This window comes from Pipistrellus hanaki, assembly GCF_964339955.1.
Source record: "Pipistrellus hanaki genome assembly, chromosome: 3".
NCBI lineage: Eukaryota > Metazoa > Chordata > Mammalia > Chiroptera > Vespertilionidae > Pipistrellus > Pipistrellus hanaki.
Window position 1 is genome coordinate 25,334,687 of NC_140505.1, and position 21,805 is coordinate 25,356,491.

Genomic DNA, 21,805 nt, shown 5'->3' on the forward strand with positions numbered 1-21,805 from the left:
CCTATCACCCATCTCCTTAGATCCCAAACAACATTTCATAGTATTAACCTTTTATGTTTTACCAATCTGAGGTTGATGATCTTTTTTTTTTTTTTTTTTTTTTTTTTTTTTTACAGTTGTTGGCCATTTCTTTAAATTTTTGCTTGTGAAATAATTTCAAGTTCACCAAAACAAATAGCAACAACCGTACAAGGGATCCTGTGTCCTTCTCTCCAATTCCAACCCTTTCAAAACCACCTTAATGACTTTCCTTATCATAACTCCTCTCTCCCTCAATGAGAACCCCACTTTTGTGAGCCACAATATATGCATTTCCTTGCCCCTAGAATGTGCACTAGTTTTGGAATTACAAACCCAAACCTTGTGAAAAACAAGCTACTACTTAGAGTCCAATATTTGTGTGCAGTTATTTTTGCCTCCAGCCTTAGAGAATATGGTCAAAACCTGTTTCCCAGCGTGACAGGTTGGTTCCCTCCCCTGTGGCTGAGTTATCATTAATAATGCAGTCAGGCTCACAGGTGATATAGTCCATATGGCCCTCTCCCTCTCCATCCTTGTGAATCTGCATTATTTATATATCCAACAAAGTATACAGGGAGTTGGTCAGAAACGTTGCCTGCCCGGACACCCCAGAACTTTGAGTTCAGTTTTGATGTGAACAAGGGGACAGATGCCGAGACAAGCAGTGCCATCCATGCTGCTGTCCAAGGTGAAAGGAGGCCCGCTGGTTCCCAGGCCTGCCTTGGACACAGCCCCTTCCCTCACCCCCGACTCCTGCCCCCATCCTGTGTTGCTGCCATGATGTAAAGAGTTACGTAAGAATCTTTTGAAGAATTATATCTAGCCTAACTTTCCCACATGTGTATTGTTGTTATTTTTAAAATAACAATAAAACTTGTTGTTTTAAAAGATTCAGAAGGCAACTTTTAGATTTCCCAGTGGGAGGTCAGGGACCTTTGCTTTTCTGAAGGAGAAAAAAAGCCTGCCTCTAATTTGGCGGCCTGTCCTCCCAGCCTCTTCCTTTGACCTTCCTGCTACTTCCAAATGGATGATTTTTGTCCTCACTCAGTGCACACCCTTCAAAGATGAAAGACGAAGCCCCATGGTGCTGGAAGCGAATTCTAGCATGTCAATAGGGCTGAATCATCTGGGAATGGCTGAGGCATTTCCCCAGACTTGAAAAGGGTGCATAAATGATTGCTTGCTGCCAAACAGCTGAGGGCATTTCAATCTACATGTTATTGCCTCCTGCTGACCAAACATCTGAATAGCCCTAGGCAGTTTTTCCAATCTGACGATGAATTCTGTATACCAAACTTTACCCTTTGATGTGTACATCTACCTTGTCTTAGGACAATTTGTGTTAATAAAAAGCAAGGGATCCTAAGACAAGGAAGAACTTAGTTCCTTTAGCAAAGTCTTCTTCAGCTCCCCAAATGCCTTCCAAATTATGTTTCATCTCTGTATTCTTCATTAATTTACTCACAGCTACTTCTCCAGATTTTTGAACCCTTCTAGATGCCGAGAAACACACACTGGCATTGCCATGATCTATGCTTTTCTTTCATACTGGCCTTGAATCCCAGGTCACTGCAGCTCATTTTAATCAGCTGGGAGAGAATGGTGGTATGTCACCATTATTCCTGCCAAGGATGCTTCTGTGGTTAACGCAAGGGCCCTCAACACAGCACAGGGGACAGACGTAGCTCACACTGTCCCATAAGGGCACCCCTAATTCTTTTTATTTTGTTTTTGTTTGTTTGTTTGTTTGTTTTACTTCGGAGCTTGAATTTAAGCTCTTGTACATGGTTTGGTTTTTTGTTTGTTTTATATTTTTTTATTGTTTAAAGTATTACATATAATATTACATATGTCTTCTTCTCCTCCCATTGACCTCTCCTGAGCCACCTTCATCCCCCAGCACATGCCCTCACCCCCTTATGTCTGTGTCCATTTGGTTATGTTTTTATGCATGCATACAAGTCCTTTGGTTGATCTCTTATCCCCACCAACCTCCCCTGCCTTCTGCCTGAAGTTTGATGGTCAATTTGATGCTTCTCTTTCTCTGGATCTATTTTTGTTCATCAGTTTATGTTGTTCATTATATTCCACAGATGAGTGAGATCATGTGATATTTATCTTTCTCTGGCTGGCTTATTTCCCTTAGCACAATGCTTTCCATGTTCATCTATGCTGTTGCGAATGGTAAGGGTCCTTTCTTTTTTTTATAGGGGCATAGTATTCCATTGTGTAGATGTATCACAGTTTTTTAATCCACTCATCTGCTGATGGCATTTAGGCTGTTTCCAAATCTTAGCTGTTGTAAATTGTGCTGCTATGAACTTGGGATATATTCCTAGAAGTGGGATTTCTAGATCAAATTGAAGTTCCATTTTTAATTTTTTGAGGAAACTCCATACTGTTTTCCACAGTGGCTGCACCAACCTGCATTCCCAACCCCTAATTCTTGTTGGGCAGAATTTGCAGCCAAAGAGGGTGAAGGAGAAGAGACTCAATGATGAACAAAATCACTTTGGAGTTCCCAAAGTCCTTTAGCACAGAGCATCCCATCTAATTCTGACAACTGTGATGTTATTACCTGAGAAACTTCCAGAAACAACACTGCACATGACCTCCCCTCCCCCAACCTAATGCCCTGTCATTTTCTGAGCCATGTCAAGACCTGCTGCCCTGTGAGTTTATGATGAACCAACTCAATGACTCCTCAGAGAACCTCACATGTCCTGGTCAGGTGGCCAGCCCTGGCCCTACATGCCTGGTCACAGCTGGGACTGTCGAGAGACACTCATCTCTACCTTCACCCAATTTCATCCAGAAATTCACAGAAAGCACAAAATGTCCAAAGTATCCTTTAACACAGCAGGACTGCCCTCAACTGTGCAGATTTATAACCGTGCTCTGATTTGGTCTTGCACAAACTGTCCCCATCAATTCTCAGTGGGTCTGACCTTGTGGCCTTTCCTGCTCCAACCACCAGAAAAGTCAAGTTTAGTGCTAGCAAGACCATTCACATGGTAAACTCATGATCACATGTGTGATAAATTCAGTGCTAGCAAGATCACATGCATCATCAATACAGTGCTGGGATGATCACACACGAAGAACTTCGTTGGTGGGTAAGCCCCAGAGTCTGGGTGAGAGTGTTGGGAAGGACGCTGAAAATTATCACCTCCAACTCTTCTGAATGGAAACGGAGAACTTGCCAGAATCAGCAACGGGAGAGCTGCCTCTTGGGGAAAACTGAGGTGGGTTTCCTGTAACAGCTACTTCACTCCTTCTCTAACTCTCCTTCAAGCTAGTAATGAGTCTGACAATGCAAAGCAGAAACTTGATCAGTTCTTTAAAAGTACAAACCAATCATTTCCCATATGTGAGGACTGCCAGAACCTATGGATTTTGCAAATAAAAACTGTCTGTTACTCTAGCAACTCTGAAAGGCTCTAGACTGATATTTTAATTTAATTATTAACATTTTGATAATTACTTATTAGTATTTCATTGCACCATTTAGGGGTCTCTTCTCTTGGGAGAAGGGCAACCAGGTTATTGCGTAGGGGAAAGTCACCTTCAAATCCCTGCTGGGCTCACCGATCTGCATTTCAACAGGGAAAGTAGATTAAAAAAACAAATGCCAAATAGACCGATAAGGCTGTGGTGATAAGAGGGGTCAGAAAGAAAACGGAGGAAAGTGAGAACGTGTTGCTGGGAAGGCTGTCACTGGGGCGGTCAGGACTCTGCATGCCCCTCACCCCTAGGTAGCCCTCCATCTTTTTCTCTAAACCAGCCTCCTAAAACTTTCCGCTGTGCCCTCTGGTATCATTGGTAAATTCCAATAAGCCCGAGCCCCTTTGTAACTTCTCCCCACTGGCTCTGATTGGGTCCTTGTGCCCCATTCTTGGTGCCCTTGGCACATATCACCATGGAGACCATTCTCTTTTCACCTCCCACCACCCCAGATGTAAGTCCAGGTCCCTGACTCACTCCTCCTGGTAGCTCTCATTCACAGACCTCCAGGTCATTCCCTCTCTTTCCTGGCTCTCAGTCACCCTCACCAGTGTGACCACAGCCTCGCTCCGTGGTGACTCTGAGGCCCAGGGTGACCCTTCCACTGCCCTGGCTCTCAGCGCCTGGCCCATGTTCACGGCCTTCCTCAGCACACAGCCCCTCTCAGTGCTGGCCACATGCCCTGCACGGTCTTACTTCCCACTCAGCACTGCCACACAGGCACCAACCCTCCACCCACCCGGCCCTTCACCCTGGTCCCACACTGGTCACCATCTGAACTGTGTACACATTTCCCAGCTTACAGACGCTGTGAATACCCACAACCCCTTGCTCCTCCCTTGCAGTCTTGTATTCACTTGCCAAAACCCAAACTTAGTTAAATACTGCTCTCCCACTTCACACCTAAACAGGTGAGCATGGGGACCTGTCCTCACATATCTGAGGACCATACCTACTCCTCCAACCAGCCCCACACATCCCTCCTCCCAGCAGCAGATGACCCTTTGCTCAGTTCCCTGGGAAAGCAGAAGCCATCAGAAGAGAACTTGTACCTGCCAGCCCTGCACCGGCCCCACACTCAGGGCTGCGCGCCTACCAGGACCAGCAGCTCCACGCCTTCCTGCTCCACAAACACCGCACCACCAGCCCTGCCTCCTCCCCTACAGCCTCCTGTCTTCACCTCCACTAGACCTTCCTTCAGCACAGACATGCCAGGATTCCTCCTTTCTCAAACCACAAACCATTTCCTTGATGTCCACTCCCCTGTAGCTCCTCCTCCTTTCAGCTTCCCTTAACCTTCAAAAAGCTGCTGATGTTGCTGTCTGCACACCAGAGTCTGTCCCTTGTTAGCCATCACCTGCACGTGTCTACTCCATCTTCACCCCTGCACTCGTTCCTCCATCTGTACCCCCACCCTTTGTCTCTTCATCTTTGCCGCTACCTTTCCTCCTCTCGACCACAGTCAATAAAGCTAAAAATCAATAACAAATGGACAATCCACAAATATGTGAAAATTAAAAACACCCTCTTAAACCAATGGCTCAATTTAGAAATCTCAAGGGAAATTTAAAAACACTTTGAGATGAACAAAAATGAAAACAAAAACAGCCAAACTCAAGGGACATAGCAAACACAACGCTCATTAAAAAATGAGAAAGATTTCAAATTAGTAATCTAACACTTTAAGAACTTGAAAAATAACAGCAAACTAAACCCAAAGCCAGCAAAAGAAAGGAAATAATAAAGGATAAAGCAGGTATACAATAGAAGATAGAAAAACAGTAGAGTCAATGTTACTAAAAGTTGGTTCTTTGAAAAGATTAACAATATTGACACATGTTTAGCTAAACTGACTACAAAAACTAGAAAAAAAGCAAAAGACTAAAATCAGAAGTGAAAGTGGGAGCATTATACCAACTTTAAAAGAACTGTAAGAAAATACAATGAATTATTATACACAAACAAATTTGATTATCCAAATGATATGGACAAATTGATGAAAGGCTCACAAATCACCAAAATTAACTTAAGAAAAAAATAGAAGTTCTCAATAAACCCATAAGAAGTAAAGAGGTTGAATCCGTAACCAAAAACCTCCCAACAAAGAAAAGCCCAGGACCAGGTGGCTTCACTGGTAAATTACACCAGATAGTTAAAGAAGAATGCCATCAATCCTACTCCAACTCTTCCCAAAAGTAGGAAAGGAGGCAACACTCCTGACACTCAGTGAGGGCAGCATTAGCCTAATACCTAAGCCAGACAAAAATATGCAAAGACAGGATAAACAGCAGACCACATCCCTTATGGAACTCCTCACTCAAATACTAGCAAACTGAACCCAACAGCACATGAAAAGGATCACATCCCAGGTCCAGGAATGCAGGAGTGGTTCAACACAAGAAAACCAATCAATGTAATGTGGCACATTAAAAGAATGAAGACAGCCAGGACCGGTTTGGCTCAGTGGATAGAGCATCGGCCTGCGGACTGAAAGGTCCTGGGTTTGATTCCAGGCAAGGGCATGTACCTTGGTTGCAGGCACATCCCCAGTAGGGGGTGTGCAAGAGGCAGCTGATTGATGATTCTCTCTCATCGATGTTTCTAACTTTCTATCCCTCTCTCTTCATCTCTGTGAAAAATCAATAAAATATATTTTTAAAAAATAAAAATAAAAATAAATAAAAGAATGAAGACAAAAAAATTTTTTAATTGTCATTTCAATTAATACAGGAAAAGCACTTAACAAAATCCAAATTCTTTTATGATATAAACACTCAGCAAATTAGAAATAGAAGAGAATTCCCTTAACATGATAAAAGGTATTGTCCTCCAGCAAACATCATACTCAATGGTAAAAGATTAAAAGCTTTCTCCATAATTTAAGCAACAGGACTAGGATGCCCACTTTCACCACTAATGTTCAATATTTTCCTGCAAGTCCTTACCAGGAAAAATTAGAAAAAAAAAGAAAAACAAGGCACCTACATTGGAAAGGAAGAAGTAAAACTATCTCTATTCACATGATCCCAAGTATATAAAATACCAAATAATCCACAAAAAAAATTACTACAAATAATGAATGAATTCAGCAAAGTTGCAAGGTTCAAGATCAATATACAAAAAATAAGTGGTTTCTATACACCATCAATGAACAAGTTAAAAATAAAATTAAGGGAAAAAATCCATTTATAATATCCAAAAAAATAAAATAATTAAAAATAAGTTTAATTGAGGAGGTAAAGGACTTGCACTCTAAAAAATACAAAAACTTGCCGAAGTTGGTTTGGCTCAGTGGTAGAGGGTCGGTCTGCAGGCTGAAAGGTCCCAGGTTTGATTCTGGTCAAGGGCATGTACCTTGGTTGCGGGCACATCCCTGGTAGGGGGTATGCAAGAGGCAGCTGGTCGATGTTTCTCTCTCATCGACATTTCTAGCTCTCTATCTCTCTCCCTTTCTCTCTGTTAAAAATCAATAAAATATATATTTCAAAAAAAAAAGAAATACAAAAACTTGCTGAGAAAAAATTTAAAAGACCTAATTAAATGGAAAGAATCCCGTGTTCATGGATAGGATGACTTAATATTGCTAAGATGGAAATACTCTCTCCAAAGCAATCTAGAGATTCAATGCAACCCCTAGCAAAATATCAATGGCCTTTTTGCAGAAATGGAAAAGCCATATGCAAGGAGCTCTAAATAGACAACACGATCCTAAAAAAGAAAAACATCATGAGAGGACTCATGCTTCCTGATTACAAAAATTGCTAGCAATCTACAGTTATCAGAGCAATGTGATGTTGGCATAAGGCTAGACATATAGACTCCAGTCTATATATCAGAGATTAAAATTCAGAAATAAACCCAAACACCTATGTCCAATTGATTTTCAACTGCTGAGATATGAAGAAGGAACTGGAGTTAATTAACTGGAAGAAGGTGGAGGTGGAGGATGGGGCATAGAGAGAGACAGAGACAGAGAGGGAGAAACAAGAGAGGGAGACAGCTCAGCTAGCAGGAGCTTGGCAAGGAGTGGCACTCATTAAGTGTTTATTCCTTCCCTCAGCACACAGAGACGATCAGGAGGACTGCCTGGAATGTCCCCTGACCTCTCCAGCTCTCCCAGGAGGTGGCTTTGGTGACCTAAGCCTGTAAGTAAAACTCCTAACAGGAATAAATCAAAGGCTCAGTCAGCTCTGCTCAAGGTGAAAGGAAGCTGGAGGTGGCCCTCCTCTTGTCTTTCCCACCCTCCCCCTCTTCAGAACTGACCACACATGTCAAAGGCAGAACCTGTCTTGTAGGATAAGATGGAGGATTTTCATTACCTGAGAGGAGACCAAACACTCCTATATGTTCCCTAGGATAATCTGTCATGGGAATTTGTCTTATCTAATCTACTATGTATTATTCTTATAGGACATAGAGATGACATCTTTGCAATGATCAGTTGCCTGAAGTGGGATCTTGTCTATAATCACAGAAACAGGTGAAGGGAGACAGGAAATGGAACAAGGAGGATTTCAGCTGACATTTGAAGTAATAACGAGGGTCAAGGTCAAAGAGGAGGAGATGATAAATGGGAAAAGATGCCAGTGGGGTCATGAAACCCTCCTGAGATTGGGGAGGGAGCCCTTCCACGCCCTTTGGGGTGGAATCAATAATTTTGTTTTCCCTCCAGATATGCTCATGCGCACACCTGCAACTTCTAAGACAGGAGGCTGTAGTTGCCTGATATTGTGGGTGGAGCGGCAGCAAAAACAGACCTGGTTGTAGCTTAGCATCAGCAAATTCCCAGGGCCCTTTCTTAAGAGGCAGATACTTGGATCCATCCAGAAATTGATTAGTTTTTCCCAACAGGCCACTCATGGACATGGCTTACATAGCAGTAAAAATAAAAGTTCCGGCATTTGTTTCAGACAGAGCACTTTTGTGAGTTCATGGCTGCACAAACAGAGGGGATCCAGAGCATGTGGCCCTACATAAGTTCTCCCCACGTGGCCACGATAGACCTCATCACTGCCTCCTGAGAGGTATGCTCCCAGGTCCCCCGCGGAGCACAGAGTGAGGCACTCTCTCACGCCCACCTGTCCACCTTCGCCCTTCTGAGTTGGACTTCAGGACAATGTCGCTTCAGAGGAGCTGGTGGTCAAGGGGAGACCAAGAACAGGCTGGAAGTGCCCTTGACAGTCCTGGATCTGTCTCTTGCTTCCACGGTGTCTGGACAGGACTAGATCCAGGGACGCCCCTTTTCCAGCCTCCGGACACTCTCCTGTGCCTTACCCAGTCACCACCCTCAGAACCACCGCCAGGACCAGCCAACACACCAGTTTTGGGTGTTGTTTGTTTGTTTGTTTTGTTTTTTCTTTCTTAACTCCTTATTGCTGAACAACCATGAGCTCCCAAATTCGTCAGAATTATTCCACCGAGGGGGAGGCTTCGGTCAACCGCCTGGCCAACCTGTATCTGCGGGCCTCCCACCCCTCCTCTCTCTGGGCTTCTATTTTGACCTTGACGATGTGGCTCTGCAGGGTGTGGACCACTTCTTCCCTGAGTTGGCGGAGAAGCACGAGGGCGCTGAGCATCTCTTAAAGTAGCAAAACAAGCGTGGCAGCCGCATTCTCTTCCAGGAAGTGCCGAAGCTTTCCCAAGATGAGGGGGAAAACTCAGGACGCCATGGAGGCCGCCCTGGCCGTGGAGAGGAACCTGACCAGGCCCTTTTGGAGCTGCTCCTTGGGTTCTACCTGTGCAGGCCCTCAGCTCTGTGACTTCCTGGAGAACCACTTCCTGGATGAGGAGGTGAAACTGATCAAGAAGATGGGCGACACCTGACTCACATCCCAGGCTGCCGGCCCCCAGGCTGGGCGAGCATCTCTTCGAAAGGCTCACCCTCAAGCACGACCAGGAGCCTTTGGGGCCCAGAGGCCTTCCAGAGGCCCCTCTGCATCTCCCCGGGTGTCTCTGGCTTTTATCTGAGCCTCTCCCAGAAACTACTAGCCATTCTTTCAACCACCCTGGAGCCCTCTCCCACACACTGGACCAAATGAAACACTAAAGCTTTTTGCAGAAAAGGAAAAAAGAACGGGCTGCTAGGGAGCTGCTGGCCAGAGAGCCACATCCTGACACACACTCACAGCCGCAGCGTGGGGAGCTCCAGGTTAGTGCAGCGAACCATGTTCTGCGTTGCACAGCCAGCCTCGCGTGCTGGGAAAGGATGGCCCTCAGCCCCTGTGGCTGGATCCTTCAAACAAGAAGGAACAGAGGGCCCAGGGTGCAGAGGCCAAGACCATGAGGGTGGGATGAAGGCTGGTCCTCAGAGGTCACACCCCAGCAAGTGTGAGAAGACAGGTGACACCAAAGCAATAGTTGTTGTGTGAACAGAGTGCTGAGCCTCCTCGGTAGCAGGTACACACACTCAAAAGCGCCAACACTCGGGTGCTTACATACTGGAACTTGACCTGTTTTCTATATTCAGATCTAGTTTCTGTCACACACGCCCCAGGTGGCCAGATGGCAGGAAAGGTGGGCCACTCCGGTGGCTTCTCCATTCACCCTCCTCACCCCAAACTCTCCCCGCCTTCTCCTGAAGTTAACCACACTTCTGGAAGGTGTAGGTGGCAGCATCTTCAGGGGAAGGTATCCCTCAGGGTCCCTTGTTCTTCAGCCCCTCCCCAACGGAACAAAAGCTGACCTTAGGCAGAGGAGAGGAGACAACAGGAGCCTCTCTCACACAACACTCAGTGGAAGAGAAAAAATAATGGTGTCTCTAGACCAGACAGACAAAGGATGATGCCCTAACCATTCCCAGGAAATGTTTTTCATCTATAAGTTACTTACTAGTCCTTATTGGTTCTTCTACTTCAGTGGTTTTTAAACTATAATCCAGGAAGATCCGTGTGTGTGTGTATGTGTGTGTGTGTGTATGCACATATGGTGGGGAGAAGATAGCAGCTAGCCCATTTTTAGGCCTTTAACTTCTCCATCTCTGCCTTTGGGACCATGTTAAGCTACGGGGATATTAGTGAAACCAGTGATTCATGTGTCTGTTTTGGTGACTACAAAGTAATAACTCACTCATCAATGGAAAAGTCTCAAAAGCTGACTCAGTTTGGAGCATTCTTTAGATATCACTGGAGACCAACATAATAACGGGCAGAGATAATGGTGAAGCCACTTCCAATGATTAGATTGAACAGGGTGAAATGATACCACGTAATGATATCATTATAGACGAAATGAGACCATGTCTGGGATTAGTTTCAAAATAACATGAGAAGGGAAGAAATGGGTGTGAGCCGAAGCAAGACTGGCCCTGAGTCAACAGTTGATGATGTTGGAAGATGAGTACAGTGGGGCTCATTCTACCAGTCTGTCTAGCTTGCAATATGTTTAAATATTTCTGTAGTAAAAAATTAAAATTATTCAAGAGAAAAATAAAGCATTCTTTATATTTAGGAGCATGTGAAACACAAGTATTCTCTCTTCGGCTAACATTTTCTCAGCCTGCTATTGTCCCTTTTTGAAAAAAACTTGCTCTGACTAACCTATGTGCTTAAACACGATATTCAACCATGGCTACTATTCTCTGAACACCTGCCATTGACCAGCGTGTGCTGGATATCCTCACGTGCATTAGCTCAGATGCTCCAGGCACCCCTGAGAATGCGGGCACTGGGGTTCAAGTCTGCCAAGTTAAGTTTCCCTAGATCATGCCGCTGCTGGTGATGGACACAGATTTTAGCTTTACAGCCATTAAATTAAGTGTTAGATGGTGAAATATATGTGTATCATTCAAAGTTAGCCTTGGAAGAAAGCTTTCCTTGAAAAGGCAGAAATCAGATTGTGGAGGCATCGCAGACAATGCCAGTCAGAGGGCTGTGCTCTGAGGAACCTGGGGGACCCTAACTTGCCGGGTGTACAGGGAAGCTAATAGGGGAGTGGGAGCCCACACTGCTTTGGCAGCTGCTATCGATTCCAGATTTTCATCCTTCCATTCCAAGGCTCACATTTCTTCTACTAAAGCCATAAAAATGAACTTTCAGTACCCAGACTGTGGGGAAAAAATAAGCAAAACTATCTATATTTGCAGGTGATCTAATCTTATATATGGAAAATTCTAAGAAATCCACTAAAAATAAAAACTATGTGACCTAATAAATGAATTCAACATTTATTAGGTCTCATTGATAACAAGACTAAATAAAAAAACCAATTGTATTTTTATACATTTGCAATAAACAACCCCAAAAAGGAAGTTAAGAAAACAGATCCATACTATTCAGCCAAAAAAAAAAAAAGAAAGAAAGAAAGAAAGAAAGAAAGAAAGAAAGAAAGAGATGAAGTATTGCCATTTGAACATAACAATGTATTTTCTTACCATTTGCCTTCGATTCTCCACCAGGTTGATGCCAATAATTCCTAAGAAAGATCCGAAGCCCAGCTGAGAGCAAGGGGAAAACAAGGAGAAAGCACCCAGTTAGCACACCTGGTGGCTTGATGCTGACTTTTAACAGTACAGAGTGCATAGGAGACTGCTGCCCATAAAACATCTTATCTAAGGGCCAAGGCGAGCCACTTCTCCAAGTTCTGACCACTAAGTGGCAGATGGATCCATGTACATTTGGGTGGGCTCCTCAGGCTCAATGGAAGCCAGTGATTGGAATAGAAACTTCGGAGTCATGATCCATCTCTTCTTTTTTTTAATCTTTATTGTTGAAAGAATTACATATGTCTCCCCTTCTTCCCCCATTAACCTCTTCTACCCCACCCCTGCTCCATACCCCAGGCCTTCACCACCCTAGTGTCCATGGGTTATGCATATATGCATACAAGTTCTTCCGTTGACTTCTTCCCACCTACCCACCCTCCCCTGCCTGCCTTCTGAGGTTCCACAGTCTGTTCCATGCTCCTGTGTCTCTCGTTCTATTTTGTTCATCAGTTAATTTTGTTCATTAGATCCCACATATGAGTGAGATCGTATGATACTTGTCTTTCTCTGATCGGCTTATTTCACTTAGCATAATACTCTCCAGGTCCATCCATGCTGTTGTAAATGGTAGGAGTTCTTTCTTTTTTATAGTGCATAGCATACCATTGTATAGATTTACCACAGCTTTTTTATCCACTCCTCTGTTGGTGGGCACTTGGGCTGTTTCCAAATCTTAACTATTGTAAATTGCACTGCAATGAGCATAGGGGTGCATATATTTTCTCTGATTGGTGTTTCTGATTTCTTGGGATATATTCCTAGAAGTGGGACCACTGGATCCATCTCATCTTTTATGTTCAAACATTTTAACCCTTAGGTCAGGAAGAGATTACAGGAAAAGATAGCATTGTGTGCCCCCTTTTCTCCTCATGGAGGACAACCTCTTTATGGTAGCCCAGACCACTCACAGCTCATCTTCTGCATCTGGGCCTCAGGGGAGAGGCCCACCTGATATTTCCACTGGGCCTGTCTCAAGTCCCGTAGTCAGAGAAGGACTCCTCCAGTAAGATATCAGGAAACTAGAACTATGGGTGTTTCAGAAGAAGGGTTACCCATCACCTGTGGACATGGCTGACACCACTCACAGATAAGCTTTTGACTCAGGTGAGCAGACAAGCAGATGACCTTGGGGAAGAAGAGAGGAAGAAGGGGTGAGGGTGCCTAGAGGCTCCTGAGAATCAGTTGTAATCATCCATCAAGACTTCTTGGCAGGTATCTTTTAAAGCTACATGTCCGTTTTCTGAGGACTAGTTCAGTCAGCGTGGTCTCACGGGGCTAAAATCTAGGTGTCACGGAACTGGTTGCCTCTGGAAGCTCTGTGGGAGAATCTGGCCATGCCTTTCCCATGTCCAGAGCTGATGCACCCCTTGGTTCATGGCCCTTCATCCATCATCAACTTCTCCCATCACACGGTGAGGCCTCTCCTGTGCCCTCCCCCACTTCTAAGGACCCTGTGCTAACACTGGCCACCTGGATGATGCAGGATCATCGTCCACACCCTGGACCCCCGTTGCTGTGTAGCCCACCACATTCACAAGGAATAGGACCCAGGATCCTTTGAGGTCATCATTCTGCCAACAATAACCACCAAAACAAGTTTCCAAGCCCTAAACCTCCAGCTCTGGGGGGCTGGAGCGAAGTGTGTCACCACCACACAGACATCTGTGGTGCCCAGTGCCCCCCCCCCAGACCCCTGGGCCCGTCACTCACAATGATCCCTGGGTAGTAGCCCCCCACGGTCACATTCTCCGTCCTGGTGATGGCAGCGAGGCCGATGGTCAGGATGAAGACAGACACCACAAGCAGAGACCCCACAAACCAGAGGGAAGTCTTCTTTCTTCTCCCAAACCCTTCTGGGAGGAGGATAAACGAGGAAGCTGTTAGTAGGGGGCAGGCTCCGAGGGGAAACATGAGCGCATTCGGTGTCTGCATTTGTCTCTGAGCCCTACAGGCTCTGGGAGGCCTCTCTGTCCTAAAGCCAGCGGCGCATGCCCACTGCTCTCTCCTTTGTCAGGGCCCACCTCAGGGGCACTGAAGCTTAACCATCTCAATCCCTATAACCCCACAAAACAGGAAATGAAAGAAACACATGGGCCGAAACCGGTTTGGCTCAGTGGATAGAGCATCCGCCTGCAGACTGAAAGGTCCAAGGTTAGATTCCGGTAAAGCAGCGTTTTTCAACCGCTGTTCCGCGGCACACTAGTGTGCCGCGAGATGTTGCCTGGTGTGCCGTAGGTGCAGACAAGACAAGAATTTTATAATTTTTCACTATTTTGTTTACTTAATATTTCATAATAAAGTAATTATAAAATACTTTCTTTGTGTTTATTTGATTCCTATTCAAGAGAATTACTTTATATATAGTCAATATAGGCACAGAGTTAAATTTTTTAACATTTTCTAATGGTGGTGTGCCTCGTGATTTTTTTCATGAAACAAGTGTGCCTTTGCCCAAAAACGGTTGAAAAACACTGCGGTAAAGGGCATGTACCTTGGTTGTGGGCACATCCCCAGTAGGGGGTGTGCAAGAGGCAGCTGATCGATGATTCTCTCTCTCATCGATGTTTCTAACTCTCTATCCCTCTCTCTTCCTCTCTGTAAAAAATCAATAAAAATTTAAAAAAAGAAACACATGGTGTTTCTTCTGGTGCCAAAGGTGTCTAACCACACACATGTGTTTAATGGGGAAAACAACTTAATATCTGACTGCAACCACTAGCTCAGATGACCGCCTGAATTGCAGACATTGTTCCCACTATAAGGAAGGGGTGGGAAAACTTTTTTTCTGCAAGGGCCATTTGGATATTTATAACATCATTTGCAGCCCATATAAAATTATCAACTTAAAAATCAGCCTGCTACATTTGGTCAAACATTTAATTAACTCACCCCTAATGCCTTGGCAGGGCCAGACCAAATGATTTCCCGGGCCTTACACAGCCTGCAGGCTGGGTGTTCCCCATCCCTGGCTCTAGACGGTTTGCCTCCAAAGATTTGCACTTCTGCAGTCCTAACAGCAAAGCTTAAGGTTAATTCAAGGTTAGAACACCCAAGAACAGATTGCACGAAACTGTAAATCGATGCGAAAATTCAGAAAAACTTAGCTCAACTGAGTTCACACACCTAGCAAGGGTATATGTCTTAGGAAGGACACTTCATTCCGGAGGCAGAGGGAACCTCATGCAAGACCCGCCCCCACCCCCCTTCCCTTCACCAGCACCTCTGCCAGACTCAACCCAGCCCTCGGCACAGCCCACTCCCTCCAGACTCTTGGGAAGACACTTCTCCCAAGAATCTCATCCTCAACCACCTATCACCTTCACCCTGGAGGGGACGAGATCAACTCATTCACTAAGAGAATAAACTACCAGAGAGCGGAAGGTCTGGGCCCAGATGCAGCACCCAGGACCTGGGCATGGCAGGGCGGAGTCAGGAGGGGCTCCCCTCTGCACAGTGGCCCTGTCCCTGATGTCGCCTGCAAGACTCTGCTCTGCAAGCCCTGGCCCAGTATCTTTAGACCCAAATTTGCCAAGTAGGCATATAGCCTTATGGTCTTTCTTAAATTGGGACCAAAATGTTTTCAAAATTACTGCCACTTGCAACAACATGGATGGACCTGGAGAATAGTATGCTAAGTGAAATAAGCCAGTCAGAAAAAGCTAAGAACAATATGATTTCACGCATATGTGGGATATAAAACTGAAACTCATGAACACAGACATCAGTGCAGTGGTTGACAGAGGGAAGGGAATGGGGAGGGGGAAGGAAGGGGTCCTAATATATGATGATAGAAGACAATTTGACTTTGGGTGGTGGGCACACGGTGCCATACACAGATCTTGTAACATAGAAACCCATACCTGAAACCTATGTGATCATATTAACCAATGTCACCCCAATACATTTAATTAAAAAATAAAATAAAAGCCAAAACCGTTTGGCTCAGTGGATAGTGTCGGCCTGCGGACTGAAAGGCCCGGGTTCAATTCCGGTCAAGGGCATGTACCTTGGTTGAGGGCACATCCCCAGTAGGGGTTGTGCAAGAGGCAGCTGATCAATGATCTTCTCTCATCGATGTTTCTAACTCTCTATCCCTCTCTCTTCCTCTCTGTAAAAAATTAATAAAATATATTTAAAAAATAAAAATAAAAAAAAAATATGTTTCTTTTAACTAATAAATTATAAGGATTTGTCCAGCTTTTAAAATACTGTTCTAAACATAATTTTTATTGATAATGTGTATTCCACTAAATGGATGTGTCAATTAACCTATCCCTACTGTTGTATATTTGGGTTGTTTCTAATTGGTTATTATTAAAACACAATGCAGAGCACAGGGGATTTGACAGCAGTGAAACTGTTCTGAAAGATACTATACATGTCATTATAAATTTGTCCAAAACGGTAGAATGTACAACACCAAGAGTGAGCCCTAATGTGCAGTATGGATTCTGGTGATAATGATGTATCAATGACTCATTGATTGTAACAAATGTTGATAGCGGGGGGAGGCTGTGCATATGAGGGAACGAGGGCATATGAGAATTCTCTGTATCTTCCCCTCAATTTTGCTATAAACCTAAAACTGCTCCAAAAAATGAAATACGGTTTTAAAAAAGAAAAACACAATATGATAAACACCTTTTTAGGATAAATTTCTACAAAGGGAATTTTATGGCAAGAAAGCAAAATATTTTGAAGGACAAAGTAAAAGTTTTAAAGTAAAACTTAACTTTACAAAGCAGAAGATAATCCTACAGTCCTAGTACAAGCTTTGGAAAGAATTCTCTGTGGCTCCACAGAATCCTTCGTTTACAAGCAAGAGAAGTGTATATGGCTTTATCTGGTTGTTGTTAAATTGCTGCTCTCATTGTTGTTTTCTAGTAGTTTTTACTACAAACATGGAATTGTTGAGGGTGGCACATGTGTGGGAGTGTTCCATGGGAAAACACAGCCACAAGTGCAAGCAGATACTCGATGTCCTTGGGACACTGCATTTGCATCTGCTCTGGGAGTTCCCTATAGTGGACTTTCCCTTGACTAACATTTATAGCATCTTACTTGCAAAGAAGGGTGCGTGCAGATAGAATGACCCTTTTTTTCTTGCATTTGTTTAAAGCCTGAAACCAAGGCCACCTGTACAAGGTAGTGTGCCTGGGAGTCAGATAGATGAGCAGTTCCGAGAATGGTGGCAGCAGATGTGGGGCATCTGTGGGAAAACAGAGGCCTGAAATGGCAATGCCATTTTGAGAACAAGTGGCCAATAGAGAAAGCAAAAGAAAGAAACCTCCCCGGGGGTGAAATTCTGCTCTGGATTATTAATTTTAGAATGATAGGAACATTTAAAAAAAAAAAAAAAAAAGGACACAAAAGTTAAAAATATATATGCCAACTGGTGTGGCTCAGCAATTGAGTGTTGGCCCAGGAACCAAGAGGTCACCGATTTGCTTCCTGGTCAGGGCACCTGCCGGGGTTGCGGGCTTGGTCCCCAGCACAGGCCGTGGGATAGGGAGGAGGTGCAAGAGGCGGCCAATCAATGATATTTCTCCCTCATTGATGTTTCTATCTCTCTATCCCTCTCCCTTCCTCTCTCTCTCTAAAAATCAACAAGAACATATTTTTTAAAAAGTTAAAAATATATCTTTTACATTTTGGAAGTTAATGTGATTGTTCTTGTGAATGTTCACAAAATAATCATATTAACAATAACAATACTGGGTAGCAACTTCGGCTTTTCTCTAACTCTCGTCTCATTCAATGAAGATGAGAGGATTAATCTCTCCTGATTCCAGTGCTACCCTTCCCAGCCTCCACTTATCTGTGAACAGAGCCACATGCTGATGGCTTTTAATTGGTGCACTTTCCTCTTCAGCTATTCTTCCTTGACTATTTTTTCCCTTAGTTTCGCATTTTAATGTTGTGATGGTTAAAATGTGATTCAAGATCCATAGGACTTGTAAACTAAATTCTATGGGACTAAGTATTTGAGAAAATTATCAGACAAATGCCCTCCTCCTCAAAGGATTTTGTTTTGTTAGTTTTCTTAATTAAGTGCTTTGCATGTCTGTTATGCCCAAAATAATTCGCTAAGTGCCCCAGCATTTACTTCAAACCACAGTGATAACCTTCTCTGTGCCTCATCTCTTAGCTCCTTTAGAAGTCTGTCTGCAGAAGCCCCTCGACAACATCCTGATTCTTCAAGTTTGTAATTCTGTTTCTTATTCATCCCCTCAGAGATGCTGGCCTGATGACTGAGGATCAGATCCACTAAGCTAGCAGCGTTTGGTCAGCCCCTGTCAAATTAATTAGTGACATCCTGACTTCTAATCACAGAGTAAAATGTTAAACACAACTCTGAGCTCGTGAAAATCTTCCCATGAGTCTTTTTCAATATAACTTTACTATTTCACCACTTTTTCCCAAGTTGGACTCTTCATCTGAAGTGGCTACATGATAAAAAGCAGAAGGTGTAAGCTATCCCCTTTTATCAGCATTTCTATCACAGGTTCCCAGGTTCATACCAGGCTGGGAAAGAGAGCCAGCATAATTCATATGGGACGCTGGGGACAAATGGTTCTGACAATCTTCTATTCACACATAATGTCACATGCAGACTCCAAGTACAACAGAGCTAACAAAAAGAAAAATCGTAACCTTATTCTTTATAAATATAGGATAGTGCAAAAAAAATAATAATCAAAATATTAGTTCAAAAAAGGTAAGAATAGGTTGAGATTGCCTTATAATTACCATAAGAAAGATGCATTTTTATCTTTTTTTTATTGATTTTTTACAGAGAGGAAGGGAGAGAGGTAGAGAGCTAGAAACGTCAATGAGAGAGAAACATCGACCAGCTGCCTCTTGCACACATCCTACTGGGGATGTACCCACAACCAAAGTACATGCCCCTGACCAGAATCGAACCTGGGACCTTTCAGTCCGCAGACCGACGCTCTACCACTGAGCCAAACCGGTTTCGGCGACAGATTCATTTTTAGATCAGATTTTGGAGAGAAAGGAGATTTTGAATTGGAGAAAGACAACTAGAATTACCTGAATTGTTCCCTAGATTCCCCTATCCCGTTAGCAAGACCATTATTATGTGCATTGCTACAATTAAAGCGCTCTGAAGACAGTGCCTGTGAACTAAAGTACCTACTATTAAGTGTGTAACTGTGGTGACAGCTTACACAGACCAGTTGTGTGATCTTAGGCAGCCAGCCACCCTCTCTGAGCCCAGCCGAAGGAGAACTCCATGAGAGCAGGGGCTGTGTCTGTCTTGTTGCGTGCTGGACTCCAGGGCGAGCTCCCCCTAGGATATAGCATGTTTCCTCATACTGGATGATCTGTGAAGTTGAGGTAATAATAACCACCTACTTTGCCCACCTCATAAGACTGTTACGAGGATCCAGTGAGAGCATATATGTGAAAGGTCCTTATATATTTATATGAGAGTAATGAATATATTAATCATGGCGTTAATAAATATATTAATCATGGTAGTGTTAATGTTAAGATGGCATAGCACTTGTTCTTAACCAGTGTTTCTCCAATTGGGAGCTGAGGGAAGTATTTCTGACGTGTGACGCTGAATGGGCCAACAGCTACGTCTCACCTGTCTTGATCCCTGTTTTTCCAAACTCCAGACTGTCCCCCTGTGCGTCCTATCTAGAATATCTCAGAATATCACCTTGTCACTCCCAGTTCTCTCGCCCCTACCTGTCCCTACACCCAGCCTTGGCCAGAATTGCCAAACCATGGCTCCTGTGACAACCTGGTCTGGTCTGGAAGAAGTGCAAGGCTGGGGGTGGGGAAGTGGGAGAACAGAATCTGTCTCCGTCACAGCACTTTCTCCACTTAGTAAAGCAGGAAGGGAGGGGGGGGGGTCCTCATAAAGACTTTGGGGGGGGGGGTAGTAGGGGTGTTCAAAGTCATGGCCTATGTGCTGGCAGGGCCCAGGCCTCCCCGAATGAGTTCTTTTAATCATGGGGGGATACCCAGTTGTGGAGATGAAGTGACAGTCCCTGGGAAAGTAGACCAAGGCGAAATGATACACCCCCAGACATCAATCTCCCCCTTTTTTTTCCTGATTTTACTGTAATATGTGCCCAAGATGGTGAACACAGAAATGTAAGAAAGAAAATACCCATAATCCCACCCAGCTACACTAAGGTTTTGTGTTTTGACATAAAAGACCAACTCCTAGTGTTTCTTAAAATTTATAATTCTTCCTCACAAGAAAAAAAAAAAAGTCAAATGCTATTTTTAAACTATCAAGTCATTCTAGTATAATAATATATAATAACTAGTTAATAACACAAAGCTATTAATAACTAATTCATTTCCTGGAGGATGAAAATGCATGTACATAAGTTTTGCAATAGAGTATTTTGCTTTAGAGAGTGGGGGGGAAATAGAATTGTTTCTTTGAAGAAGAAGCCGGAGTCCTTGACTATTATTTAAAAATCAAACAACATTTCTAATCTGGTTTTTAAAAAGAGATTTTCCATAGATACCCCAAACACGATTATGAGGTTAAAAACCTATAGCTTTCAATGCGATCATTTCTGAAGCAAGGGGCAGGGCCCCAGGAGACCGCCCGCGGCCCCTCACTGCAGCTGTCAGAGCATCCCTCACTGTGCAACATTTCCCCCTTATTTTCAAAATCTTCTCTGCCCTCTTCCCTCCAGGAAAACACATTCAACATGACCCCCTATCAGCCACTTCCCAGTGGAGAATCTAGGCCAGTTCCCCAACTTGCGATGTGCAACAGGTTTCCTGCCTTCCTGCTCACGCCTGCCTTCCAGCCTGCATCGGTCTTGATTCCAGAAATTCAAGGATTAGAGATTCTGAGAATCGGTGGGGTTGAAGTCTGTGGGAGGGCGCATTGCAATGGAGAAGAAAAAAGAAGAAAAGAAAAAAGTGGTGCCTCTGTCGCTCTCAAGCAAGAAGAAGCTGACTGGCTCCTCGGAAGGACCGGGAAGAAATGCTGAGAGGCTGAAACAGGGTAGAGAGGGAGAGGAGGGCAGGGTGGGTGATCCCATTCCTACATCGGGTGGTCCATTGTTCCTGATGAAAGATAGTAGGGAGAGACAGGGGGAGACGCACAGAGAGAGCGGGAGGAGAGAGACTATGAATGAAGAGGGGCCTGTGCGGGTGCCAGGGTCCCGCGGCTAACGGAGGCGGGAAGGACGAGACCTGCACTCCCCGGGGGCTGGGGCCGGCGGGCGCCTTGGAGAATGCTCGGGCCGCTCACCTGTGGTGTCCAGCAGGGCCAGGGGCCCCGGCACCGGCAGCGGGGGCGGCTGCATCCCCGGCTGCTCCTCGGGGTTGGCTCTCCCAAGGCGACAGCGACGGTGGAGGTGCTGCGCGGTGGCTGGAGCTCTGCCGCCCCTGAGCGCCGCCCTTCTCTGCCTGTCCGCGTCTGTGGGCTCCCTTCCCACCTGCTCCCCGCCCCTTCCTCGGTCCCCTCCTTTCTCCTCTCCCCCCGCCCCTCCTCCTTCCCCCTTTCTCCCCAGGTCTCCTCCGCCTTCTCCTCTGGCCCCAGCCTCCAGCCCCCTCTAGCTTTTACGGAAATCAGACCCTCGCCAAAACCGGTTTGGCTCAGTGGATAGAGCTTCCGCCTGCGGAATGAAGGGTCCCAGGTTCGATTCCGGCCAAGGGCATGTACCTTGGTTGCGGGCGCATTCCCAGTGTGGGGTGTGCAAGAGGCAGCTGATCTATGTTTCTAACTCTCTATCCCTCTCTTCCTCAGGAAGGAAGGGAGGGAGGGAGGGAGGGAGGGAGGGAGGGAGGAAGGAA

The 21,805-nt window shown here is 44.8% G+C and overlaps 1 protein-coding gene and 1 pseudogene across 4 annotated transcripts in view; one reads left to right on the top strand and one right to left on the bottom strand.

Moving 5' to 3' along the window:
- Positions 1-21,353, bottom strand: part of TMEM255B (transmembrane protein 255B) — a 38,920-nt gene extending 17,567 nt beyond the window's left edge. For 2 of the 3 annotated variants that reach the window (XM_084879888.1, XM_084879886.1), the window contains exons 1-3: positions 21,261-21,353; positions 13,715-13,857; positions 11,894-11,956 (exon numbers count right to left, since the gene is read on the bottom strand). In XM_084879888.1, coding sequence (XP_084736014.1) covers positions 11,894-11,956; positions 13,715-13,857; positions 21,261-21,315 — 261 coding nt within the window. In that variant the 5' untranslated portion in view covers positions 21,316-21,353. The remainder of the gene's footprint in view (positions 1-11,893; positions 11,957-13,714; positions 13,858-21,260) is intronic. The other variant, XM_084879887.1, reaches the window with a different exon arrangement.
- LOC311618546 (ferritin light chain-like) lies at positions 8,911-9,819 on the top strand (annotated as a pseudogene). The gene is made up of 2 exons: positions 8,911-9,471; positions 9,708-9,819. The product of its transcript is annotated as a ferritin light chain-like (transcript).
- Positions 21,354-21,805: the final 452 nt, after the last annotated feature.